The sequence below is a fragment of the Haemorhous mexicanus genome (assembly GCF_027477595.1).
Source record: "Haemorhous mexicanus isolate bHaeMex1 chromosome 35 unlocalized genomic scaffold, bHaeMex1.pri SUPER_35_unloc_1, whole genome shotgun sequence".
NCBI classification, from domain to species: Eukaryota; Metazoa; Chordata; class Aves; order Passeriformes; family Fringillidae; genus Haemorhous; species Haemorhous mexicanus.
The window spans coordinates 63290-75957 of NW_026775987.1; the positions used below are offsets into that span (position 1 = coordinate 63290).

The 12668-nt window shown below is 47.3% G+C and overlaps 1 protein-coding gene across 1 annotated transcript in view; it reads left to right on the forward strand.

Moving 5' to 3' along the window:
* Nucleotides 1-12668, forward strand: part of SMC1A (structural maintenance of chromosomes 1A) — a 71757-nt gene that overhangs the window by 27148 nt on the left and 31941 nt on the right. Inside the window, 4 exon segments of the mRNA XM_059837398.1 lie at nucleotides 3039-3110; nucleotides 3112-3219; nucleotides 6569-6715; nucleotides 9848-9985. Coding sequence (XP_059693381.1) covers nucleotides 3039-3110; nucleotides 3112-3219; nucleotides 6569-6715; nucleotides 9848-9985 — 465 coding nt within the window.

Below are 12668 nucleotides of genomic sequence, written 5' to 3' on the forward strand. Positions count from 1 at the left end.
TTTACCCCCCAGTTTTGGGATTTCAGGTGAAACCCACCGTCAGGAAGCTGCGGGATGGTTTGGGTGCTCATTTCGGGGTTTTTCACCCCCAAGTTTGGGGTTTGACCCCAATTTAGGATCCTGACCCCATTTTTGGGTTTCTAACCCCCCTTTTTTGGGTCTCTGACCCCAGTTTAGGACTCTGACCCCATTTTTGGGGTTTGTACCCCCAATTTTGGGGACTCAGCTGAACCCCACAGAGGAGAAGCTCTGGGGGGCCGAGCTGGGCTCTGGGGGTGCTTCGTGACCCCACTTTTGGGGTTTTTAACCCCAATTTTGGGGTTTTGACCCTGATTTAAGATCCTGACCCCATTTTTGGGGTTTTTCACCCCTGATTTTGGGGTTTGGACCCCAATATGAGATCCTGACCCCATTTTTGGGGGTTTTGACCCCAATTTTGGGGGTTTTGACCCTGATTTAGGATCCTGACCCCAGTTTTGGGGTTTCTGACCCACAATTTGGGGGTTTTGATTCAGCTGAACCCCACGGAGGAGAAGCTCTGGGGGGCCGAGCTGGGCTCTGGGGGGTGCTTCGTGAGCCCACTTTTGGGGTTTTTCACCCCAATTTTGGGGTTTTGACCCTGATTTAAGATCCTGACCCCATTTTTGGGGTTTTTCACCCCTGATTTTGGGATTTTAACCCCAATTTGAAATCCTGACCCCATTTTTGGGGTTTTGACCCCAATTTTGGGGGTTTGACCCTGATTTAGGATCCTGACCCCATTTTTGGGGTTTTTCACCCCTGATTTTGGGGTTCTGACCCCAATATGAGATCCTGACCCCATTTTTGGGGTTTTCACCCCCAGTTTTTGGGATTTAGGTCAAACCCATGTTCAGGAAGCTGTGGGAGAGGTTTAAACCCCATTTTTGGGGTTTTTCACCCCCAGTTTTTGGGTTCTGACCCGAATTTGGGATCCTGACCCCATTTCTGGGGTTTTTCACCCCAAATTTGTGTGATCCAGGTGAAGCCCATGGATGAGAAGCTCTGGGGGGCCAAGCTGGGCTTTGGGGGTGGTTTGTGACCCCACTTTTGGGGTTTTTGACCCCAGTTTTTGGGATTTTACCCCCAATTTGAGATCCTGACCCCATTTCTGGGATTTTTCACCCCAATTTTTGGGATTTAGGTCAAACCCATGTTCAGGAAGCTGTGGGAGAGGTTTAAACCCCATTTTTGGGGTTTTTCACCCCCAGTTTTTGGGTTCTGACCCAAATTTGGGATCCTGACCCCATTTTTGGGTTTCTAACCCTCCTTTTTTGGGAGTTTTACGCCGAATTTGAGATCCTGACCCCATTTTTGGGTTTTTTCACCCCAAATTTTGGGATTTAGGTGAAGCCCACGGACTAGAATCTGCGGGAGCTGCGGGGGGCCAAGCTGGGCTTTGGGGGTGGTTTGGGTGCCCACTTTTGGGGTTTTTCACCCCTGATTTTGGGGTTCTGACCCGAATTTGGGATCCTGACCCCATTTTTGGGGTTTTTGACCCCCAATTTTTGGGATTTAGGTGAAACCCACAGACGAGAAGCTGCGGGAGCTGCGGGGGGCCAAGCTGGGCTTTGGGGGTGGTTTGTGACCCCATTTTTGGGCTTTTTCACCCCAATTTTTTGTGATTTTACCCCTAATTTGAGATCCTGACCCCATTTTTGGGCTTTTTCACCCCGATTTGTGTGATCCAGGTAAAGCCCACGGATGAGAAGCTGCAGGAGCTGCAGGGGGCCAAGCTGGGCTTTGGGGGTGCTTCGTGACCCCACTTTTGGGGTTTTTCACCCCTGATTTTGGGATTTTACCCCCCAATTTGAGATCCTGACCCCATTATTGGGGTTTTTCACCCCCAGTTTTTGGGTTCTGACCCAAATTTGGGATCCTGACCCCATTTCTGGGGTTTTTCACCCCCAGTTTTTGGGATTTTACCCCTAATTTGAGATCCTGACCCCATTTCTGGGCTTTTTCACCCCAATTTTTGGGATTTAGGTGAAGCCCACGGACGAGAAGCTGCGGGAGCTGCGGGGGGCCAAGCTGGGCTTTGGGGGTGGTTTGTGACCCCACTTTTGGGGTTTTTCACCCCCAATTTTTGGGATTTTACCCCCAATTTGAAATCCTGACCCCATTTCTGGGGTTTTTCACCCCCAGTTTTTGGGATTTAGGTCAAACCCATGTTCAGGAAGCTGTGGGAGAGGTTTAACCCCACTTTTGGGGTTTTTCACCCCTGATTTTGGGATTTTAACCCCAATTTGAAATCCTGACCCCACTTTTGGGGTTTTTCACCCCCAGTTTTTGGGTTCTGACCCGAATTTGAGATCCTGACTCCATTTTTGGGTTTCTAACCCTCCTTTTTTGGGAGTTTTACCCCGAATTTGAGATCCTGACCCCATTTCTGGGGTTTTTGACCCCCAATTTTTGTGATCCAGGTGAAGCCCACGGACGAGAAGCTGCGGGAGCTGCGGGGGGCCAAGCTGGGTTTGGGGGTGGTTTGTGACCCCATTTTTGGGGTTTTTGACCCCAATTTTTGGGATTTTAACCCCAATTTGAGATCCTGACCCCATTTCTGGGGTTATTCACCCCCAATTTTCGGGATTTAGGTCAAACCCGTGTTCAGGAAGCTGTGGGAGAGGTTTAACCCCAGTTTTGGGGTTTTTCACCCCTGATTTTGGGATTTTAACCCCAATTTGAAATCCTGACCCCACTTTTGGGGTTTTTCACCCCCAGTTTTTGGGTTCTGACCCGAATTTGGGATCCTGACCCCATTTTTGGGTTTCTAACCCTCCTTTTTTGGGAGTTTTACCCCGAATTTGAGATCCTGACCCCATTTCTGGGGTTTTTGACCCCCAATTTTTGTGATCCAGGTGAAGCCCATGGATGAGAAGCTCTGGGGGGCCAAGCTGGGCTTTGGGGGTGGTTTGTGACCCCACTTTTGGGGTTTTTGACCCCAGTTTTTGGGATTTTACCCCCAATTTGAGATCCTGACCCCATTTCTGGGCTTTTTCACCCCGATTTGTGTGATCCAGGTGAAGCCCACGGACGAGAAGCTGCGGGAGCTGCGGGGGGCCAAGCTGGTGATCGACGTGATTCGCTACGAGCCCCCCCCACATCAAGAAGGCGCTGCAGTTCGCCTGCGGCAACGCGCTGGTCTGCGACAACGTCGAGGACGCGCGCAGGATCGCCTTCGGCGGCCACCAGAGGCACAAGGTGCCCCGGGAAACAGCCCTAAAATACCCCAAACCAGCCCCATTGCCTTCGGCGGCCACCAGAGGCACAAGGTGCCCCAGGAAACAGCCCTAAAACAGCCCCTAAAACACCCCAAAACAGACCTCAGATACCCCAAACCAGCCCCCCATCGCCTTCGGCGGCCACCAGAGGCACAAGGTGCCCCGGGAAACAGCCCGAAAACACCCCAAAACAGACCTCAAATACCCCAAAACAGACCTCAAATACCCCAAACCAGCCCGAAAATACCCTAAAACAGCCCTAAAATACCCCAAACCAGCCCTAAAGTACCCTAAAACAGACCTAAAATACCCTAAACCAGCCCGAAAATACCCCAAACCAGCCCTAAAATACCCTAAAACAGACCTCAAATACCCCAAACCAGCCCCATCGCCTTCGGCGGCCACCAGAGGCACAAGGTGCCCATAAAAACCAAAAAACAGCCCTAAAATACCCTAAAACAGCCTGAAAATACCCTAAAACAGACCTCAAATACCCCAAACCAGACCTCAAATACCCCAAAAACAGCCCTAAAATACCCCAAACCAGCCTGAAAACACCCCAAACCAGCCCCATCGCCTTTGGTGGCCAGGAGAGGCACAAGGTGCCCCAGGAAACCCCAGAAACAGCCCGAAAACAGCCCGAAAATACCCCAAAACAGCCTGAAAATACCCCAAACCAGCCCTAAAATACCCTAAAACAGACCTCAAATACCCCAAACCAGCCCCATCGCCTTCGGCGGCCACCAGAGGCACAAGGTGCCCCAGGACACCCCAAAAACAGCCCTAAAACACCCCAAGCCAGACCTCAAATACCCCAAACCAGCCCTAAAATACCCCAAACAGCCCTAAAATACCCCAAACCAGCCCTAAAATGCCCCAAACCAGCCCTAAAATACCCCAAACCAGCCCTAAAATACCCCAAACCAGCCCTGAAATACCCTAAACCAGCCCGAAAATACCCCAAAAACAGCCCTAAAATACCCTAAACCAGCCCTGAAATACCCCAAACCAGCCCTAAAATACCCCAAAACAGCCTGAAAATACCCTAAACCAGCCCTCAAATACCCCAAACCAGACCTCAAATACCCCAAAAGAGCCTGAAAATACCCCAAACCAGCCCTAAAGTACCCTAAAACAGACCTCAAATACCCCAAACCAGCCCCATTGCCTTCGGCGGCCACCAGAGGCACAAGGTGCCCCAGGAAACCCCAAAAACAGCCCTAAAACACCCCAAAACAGCCCGAAAATACCCCAAAACAGCCCGAAAATACCCCAAAACAGCCCTGAAATACCCCAAACCAGCCCTGAAATACCCCAAACCAGCCCTAAAATACCCCAAACCAGCCCTAAAGTACCCCAAACCAGACCTCAAATACCCCAAACCAGACCTAAAATACCCCAAAAACAGCCCTAAAATACCCTAAACCAGCCCTAAAAACACCCCAAAACAGCCCTAAAATACCCCAAAACAGCCCTAAAACACCCCAAAACAGACCTCAGATACCCCAAACCAGACCTCAAATACCCTAAACCAGCCCTAAAATACCCCAAAACAGCCCGAAAATACCCCAAAACAGCCCTAAAATACCCCAAACCAGCCCCATCGCCTTCGTGCGGCCACCAGAGGCACAAGGTGCCCCAGGAAACCCCAGAAACAGCCCTAAAACACCCCGAAACAGACCTCAAATACCCCAAAAACAGCCCGAAAATACCCTAAAACAGCCCTAAAGTACCCCAAAACAGCCCGAAAATACCCCAAAACAGCCCTAAAATACCCCAAACCAGCCCCATCGCCTTCGGCGGCCACCAGAGGCACAAGGTGCCCCAGGAAACCCCAGAAACAGCCCTAAAACACCCCAGAAACAGCCCGAAAACACCCCAAAACAGGCCTAAAACACCCCAAAAGAGCCTGAAAATACCCCAAAACAGCTCTAAAATACCCCAAAACAGCCCGAAAATACCCCAAACCAGCCCTGAAATACCCTAAAATACCCCAAACCAGCCCTGAAATACCCTAAAACAGACCTCAAATACCCCAAACCAGCCCCATCACCTTCGGTGGCCACCAGAGGCACAAGGTGCCCCATAAAAACCAAAAAACAGCCCGAAAATACCCTAAAACAGCCCGAAAATACCCCAAACCAGCCCTGAAATACCCTAAAACAGCCCTAAAATACCCCAAAACAGCCCTAAAACACCCCAAAACAGCCCTAAAATACCCCAAAACAGCCTGAAAATACCCTAAACCAGCCCTAAAATACCCCAAACCAGCCCTAAAATACCCTGAAACAGCCCTAAAATACCCTAAAACAGCCCTAAAATACCCCAAACCAGCCCTAAAATACCCCAAAACAGCCCTAAAACACCCCAAACCAGCCCGAAACAGCCCTAAAATACCTTAAAACAGCCCGAAAATACCCCAAAACAACCCTAAAATACCCTAAAACAGCCCGAAAATACCCCAAACCAGCCCTAAAATACCCCAAACCAGCCCTAAAATACCCCAAACCAGCCCTAAAATACCCCAAACCAGCCCGAAAGTACCCTAAACCAGACCTCAAATACCCCAAACCAGCCCTCAAATACCCCAAACCAGCCCCATCGCCTTCGGCGGCCACCAGAGGCACAAGGTGCCCCAGGAAACCCCAGAAACAGCCCGAAAACACCCCAAAACAGCCCTAAAACACCCCAAAAGAGCCTGAAAATACCCCAAACCAGACCTCAAATACCCCAGAAATACCCTAAAACAGCCTGAAATCACCCCAAAATCACCCCAAAAATACCCTCAAAACAGCCTGAGAGTACCCCAAAAATACCCTAAAATAACCCTGAAATACCCTAAAATACCCCAAACCAGCCCTAAAATACCCCAAACCAGCCCTAAAATACCCCAAACCAGCCCTGAAATACCCCAAACCAGCCCTGAAGTACCCCAAACCAGCCCTAAAATACCCCAAACCAGCCCTAAAATACCCCAAACAGCCCTAAAATACCCCAAACCAGCCCTAAAGTACCCCAAACCAGCCCTCAAATACCCCAAACCAGCCCTGAAATACCCCAAACCAGCCCCAAATCCCCCCAAAATGGCCAAAATCCCCCCAAAAATCCTCAAAACAGCTCTGAAATCACTCCAGTGTCCCCAGTGATGTCCCCTGTGTCCCCAGTGTCCCATGGATGTCCCCAATGTCCCCTCACAGACGGTGGCCCTGGACGGGACGCTGTTCCAGAAGTCCAGGGTGACTCTGGCTGTCCCCAATGTCCCTGTTGATGTCCCCAATGTCCCCAATGTCCCTGTTGATGTCCCCAATGTCCCCAATGTCCCCTCACAGACGGTGGCCCTGGACGGGACGCTGTTCCAGAAGTCCGGGGTGATCTCGGGCGGCGCCAGTGACCTCAAGGCCAAAGCGCGGCGCTGGGACGAGAAGGCCGTGGACAAGCTCAAGGAGAAGAAGGAGAGGCTGACCGAGGAGCTCAAGGTGGGACCCCCGAACCTGAGCCTAAACTGAGCCTAAACTGAGCCTAGATCCCAAACCTGACCCTGAAACTGAGCCTAAACTGAGCCTAAATCCCGAATCTGAGCCTAAACGGAGCCTAAATCCCAAATCTGAGCCTAAAACTGAGCCTAAATCCCAAACCTGAGCCTAAACTGAGCCTAAACTGAGCCTAAAACTGAGCCTAAAACCCAGAACTGAGCCTAAACTGAGCCTAAACTGAGCCTAAATCCCGAACCTGAGCCTAAACTGAGCCTAAATCCCAAATCTGAGCCTAAACTGAGCCTAAACCTGAGCCTAAATCCCAAACCTGAGCCTAAACCTGAGCCTAAACTGAGCCTAAATCCCAAACCTGAGCCTAAACTGAGCCTAGATCCCAAACCTGAGCCTAAAATGAGCCTAAATCCCAAATCTGAGCCTAAACTGAGCCTAAAACTGAGCCTAAAACCCAGAACTGAGCCTAAACAGCCTAAATCCCAAACCTGACCCCGAACCTGAGCCTAAACTGAGCCTAAATCCCAAACCTGAGCCTAAACTGAGCCTAAATCCCAAATCTGAGCCTAAACGGAGCCTAAATCCCAAACCTGAGCCTAAACTGAGCCTAAATCCCAAACCTGACCCCGAACCTGAGCCTAAACCTGAGCCTAAATCCCAAATCTGAGCCTAAACAGCCTAATTCCCAAATCTGACCCTAAACTGAGCCTAAATCCCAAATTTGACCCTAAACTGAGCCTAAATCCCAAATCTGAGCCTAAACGGAGCCTAAATCCCAAACCTGAGCCTAAACTGAGCCTAAATCCCAAATCTGAGCCTAAACAGCCTAAATCCCAAATCTGAGCCTAAACTGAGCCTAAACTGAGCCTAAATCCCAAATCTGAGCCTAAACGGAGCCTAAATCCCAAATCTGAGCCTAAAACTGAGCCTAAACTGAGCCTAAATCCCAAACCTGAGCCTAAACTGAGCCTAAATCCCAAACCTGACCCTAAACCTGAGCCTGAATCCCAAATTTGACCCTAAACTGAGCCTAAATCCCAAATCTGAGCCTAAACGGAGCCTAAATCCCAAACCTGAGCCTAAACTGAGCCTAAATCCCAAATCTGAGCCTAAACAGCCTAAATCCCAAATCTGAGCCTAAACTGAGCCTAAACTGAGCCTAAATCCCAAATCTGAGCCTAAACGGAGCCTAAATCCCAAATCTGAGCCTAAAACTGAGCCTAAACTGAGCCTAAATCCCAAACCTGAGCCTAAACTGAGCCTAAATCCCAAACCTGACCCTAAACCTGAGCCTGAATCCCATATCTGAGCCTAAAATCCCCAAAAACCCCGAATGGATCCCAAGGAGACTCAAGGAGAAGAAGGAGAGGCTGAGCAAGGAGCTCAAGGTGGGACCCGAAACCTGAACCAAATCTGAGCCTAAATCCCAAACCTGAGCCTAAATCCCAAATCTGACTGTGAAACTGAGCCTAAATCCCAAAACTGACCCTAAACCTGAGCCTAAAACTCAAACCCCAAACCTGGCCCCAGAAGGACCCTGAATTTCCCCAAATTCCCATTTTTCTCTCCCAATTTGCCCAAATCCCCCTGGTTTTGCCCCCAATTCCAGGAGCAGATGAAGGCCAAGCCCAAGGAGGCCGAGCCGTGCCCCCTCCCCACCCCAAATTCCCTTTTTTCCCCCATTTTCCCCCATTTCCCCACATTTATTTCCCCATTTTCCCCCCATTTTTCCCCCATTTTCCCCCATTTCTTCCCCATTTTCCCCCCCATTTTCCCCCATTTTCCCCATCTTTTCCCCATTTCTTTCCCTGTATTCCCCCATTTTTTCCCCATTTTTTTCCCCATTTTCCCCCTATTTTTCCCCCGTTTTCCCCCATTTCTTCCCCATGTTTTCTCCCATTTCCCCCCCATTTTTCCCCCATTTTCCCCCCATTCCCCCTGAATTTCCCCATTTTTCCCCCCCCACTCCAGGAGCAGATGAAGGCCAAGCCCAAGGAGGCCGAGCTGCGCCCCCTCCCCCACCCCAAATTCCCCTTTTTTTCCCCCATTTTTTCCCCATTTTTCCCCACTTTTCCCCCATTTCTTTCCCCATTTCCCCCCCATTTCCCCCCCATTTTTCTCCCATTTATTTCCCCATTTTCCCCATTTTCCCCCCATTTCTCCCCCTATTTCTTTCCCTGTTTTTTCCCTATTTCCCCCTCATCTTTTTTTTCCCCCATTTCTTTCCCCATTTTTCCCCTGTTTTTCCCCCCATTTCCCCCCCATTTCCCCCCCATTTTCCCCCCATTTTTCCCCATTTCTTTCCCTGTTTTTTCCCTATTTCCCCCCCATCTTTCCCCATTTTTCCCCCATTTTTTCCCCATGTTTCCCCCCCATTTTTCCCCCATTCTTTCCCCATTTCTTTCCCTCTTTTTCCCCATTTTTCCCCATTTTCCCCCCATTTTTTCCCCGTTTTTCCCCATTTCTTTCTCTGCTTTTTCCCTATTTCCCCCTCATCTTTCCCCATTTTTTCCCCATTTCCCCCCATTTTCCCCCCATTTTTCCCCCATTTCTTTCCCCATTTCCCCCCCATTTTTCCCCATCCCCCTGAATTTCCCCATTTCCCCCCACTCCAGGAGCAGATGAAGGCCAAGCGCAAGGAGGCCGAGCTGTGCCCCCTCCCCACCCCAAATTCCCTTTTTTTCCCCCATTTTTCCCCCCATTTCCCCCCCATTTTCCCCCCATTTTTCCCCCATTTCTTTCCCTGTTTTTCCCCCATTTTCCCCATCTTTTCCCCATTTCTTTCCCTGTTTTTCCCCCTTTTTTCCCCCATTTTTTCCCCGTTTTCCCCCATTTCTTTCCCTGTTTTTCCCGATTTTTCCCCATTCCCCCCCCATTTTTCCCCCATTCTTTCCCCATTTCTTTCCCCATTTTTTCCCCATTTCCCCCCCATTTCTTTCCCCCATTTTCCCCCATTTCCCCCCCATTTTTCCCCCCATTTTTTCCCCGTTTTCCCCCATTTCTTTCCCTGTTTTTTCCCTATTTCCCCCCCATCTTTCCCCATTTTCCCCCCATTTCTTTCCCTGTTTTCCCCCATTTTTCCCAATTTCCCCCTGAATTTCCCCATTCTCCCCCCAAATCCAGGAGCAGATGAAGGCCAAGCGCAAGGAGGCCGAGCTGCGCCAGGTGCAGTCCCAGGCCCACGGGCTCCAGATGCGCCTCAAGTACTCCCAGAGCGACCTGGAGCAGACCAAGACCCGGCACCTGGCCCTCAACCTGCAGGTGGGACAGGGCTGGGCACAGAAACGGCCAGTCTGGGAAAAAACCCAGACTGGGGGGGGGAAAAATCTCAATTTTCAGGGGAAAAAACGGGGTTTTGGGGGGGAAAATGGGATTTTTGGGGGAGAAAATGGGATTTTTTTAGGGAAAAAATTGAATTTTGGGGGAGAAATGGGAATTTTTAGGGAAAGAAAATTGGAGTTTTGGGGGAAAATCTGAATTTTGGGGGAAAAAAGTGAAGTTTTGGGTTAAAAAAAGGGAATTTTGGGGGAAAATTGGGAATTTTGGGGGAAAAAAGTGAATTTTTGGAGGGAAAATTCCCCCATCAAATGTTCCCAAAGTGAGCAGGAATTGATCCTCCAGGTGAGACTCAGATTTGGGGTTAAAAAATGGGATTTTGGTGAAAAATTGGGAATTTTGGGGGAAAAAATTGGGATTTTGGGGAAAAAAAGGGAATTTTTGGGAGAAAAATGGGATTTTTTAAGGAAAAAAATTGAATTTTGGAAGTGAAAGAATGGATTGGGGAATTAAGATTTGAATTTGGGGGGAAAAATGGGAGTTTTGGGGAAAAAATTGGGATTTTGGGAGAAAAAATGGTGATTTTTGGAATAGAAAGTGATTTTTTAGGAAAAAAATTGAATTTTGGGGGAGAAATGGGAATTTTTAGGAGAAGAAAATCGGAGTTTTGGTGAAAAATCTGAATTTTGGGGGAAAAAAAGTGAAGTTTTGGGGAAAAAATGGGAGTTTGGGGGGAAAAATTGGGAATTTGGGGGGAAAAAAGTGAATTTTTGGAGGGAAAATTCCCCCATCAAATGTTCCCAAAGTGAGCAGGAATTGATCCTCCAGGTGAGACTCAGATTTGGGGTTAAACAATGGGATTTTGGTTAAAAATTGGGAATTTTGGATAAAAAATGGGAATTTGGGGGGAAAAATTGGGATTTTGGGGGGAAATAAGGGAATTTTTGGAATAAAAAGTGATTTTTTAGGGAAAAAAATTGAATTTTGGGGAAGAAATGGGAATTTTTAGGAGAAGAAAATCGGAGTTTTGGGGGAAAATCTCAATTTTGGGGGAAAAAAGTGAAGTTTTAGGTTAAAAAATGGGAATTTTGGGGGAAAAATTTGGAATTTTGGGGAAAAAAAAAGTGAATTTTGAGGGAAAAAAGGTGAATTTTGGGGGGAAGTTCCTCCATCAAGTGTTCCTCAAAGTATTATCCAGGTGAGAGTCAGGTTTGGGGTCAAAAAATGGGATTTTGGTGAAAAATTTGGATTTTTAGTGGAAAAAAAGTGAATTTTTGGGGAAAATAGTGAATTTTGGGGGGAAAAAAGTGAATTTTTGGAGGGAAAATTCCCCCATCAAATGTTCCCAACATGAACAGGAATTGATCCTCCAGGTGAGACTCAGATTTGGGGTTAAAAAATGGGATTTTGGTGAAAAATTGGGAATTTTGGGGGAAAAAATTGGGATTTTGGGGGGAAAAAAGGGAATTTTTGGAATAAAAAGTGATTTTTTAGGAAAAAAAATTGAATTTTGGGGGAGAAATGGGAATTTTTAGGAGAAGAAAATCGAAATTTTGGGGAAAGATCTGAATTTGGGGGGAAAAAAAGTGAAGTTTTAGGTTAAAAAATGGGAATTTTGGGGGAAAAATTTGGAATTTTGGGGAAAAAAAAAGTGAATTTGGAGGGAAAAAGGTGAATTTTGGGGGGAAGTTCCTCCATCAAGTGTTCCTCAAAGTATTCTCCAGGTGAGAGTCAGGTTTGGGGGGAAAAAAATGGGATTTTGGTGAAAAATTTGGATTTTTAGTGGAAAAAAAGTGAATTTTTGGGGAAAATAGTGAATTTTGGGGGGGAAAAAAAGTGAATTTTTGGAGGGAAAATTCCCCCATCAAATGTTCCCAACATGAACAGGAATTGATCCTTCAGGTGAGACTCAGATTTGGGGTTAAAAAATGGGATTTTGGTTAAAAATTGGGAATTTTGGGGGAAAAAATTGGGATTTGGGGGGAAAAAATTGGGATTTTGGGGGGGAGAAAAGGGAATTTTTGGAATAAAAAGTGATTTTTTAGGAAAAAAAATTGAATTTTGGGGGAGAAATGGGAATTTTTAGGAGAAGAAAATTGGAGTTTTGGGGGAAAATCTCAATTTTGGGGGAAAAAGTGAAGTTTTAGGTAAAAAAATGGGAATTTTGGGGGAAAAATTTGGAATTTTGGGGAAAAAAAAAGTGAATTTGGAGGGAAAAAGGTGAATTTTGGGGGAAGTTCCTTCATCAAGTGTTCCTCAAATTATCCTCCAGGTGAGAGTCAGGTTTAGGGGGAAAAAATGGGATTTTGGTTACAAAATGGGAATTTTGGGGGAAAAAATGGGAATTTTGGGGGAAAAAAGTGAATTTTGGGTGAAAAAAAAAAGATTTTTTCCAAAAAAAAATCTGAATTTTTGGAGGGAAAATTCCCCCATCAAATGTTCCCAACATGAACAGGAATTGATCCTCCAGGTGAGACTCAGATTTGGGGTTAAACAATGGGATTTTGGGGGAAAAAATGGGAATTTTGGGGGAAAAAATGGGAATTTTGGGGGAAAAAATGGGATTTTGGGGGGGAAAAATGGGAATTTTTGGAATAAAAAGTGATTTTTTAGGAAAAAAATTGAATTTTGGGGGAGAAATGGGAATTTTTAGGAGAAGAAAATCTGA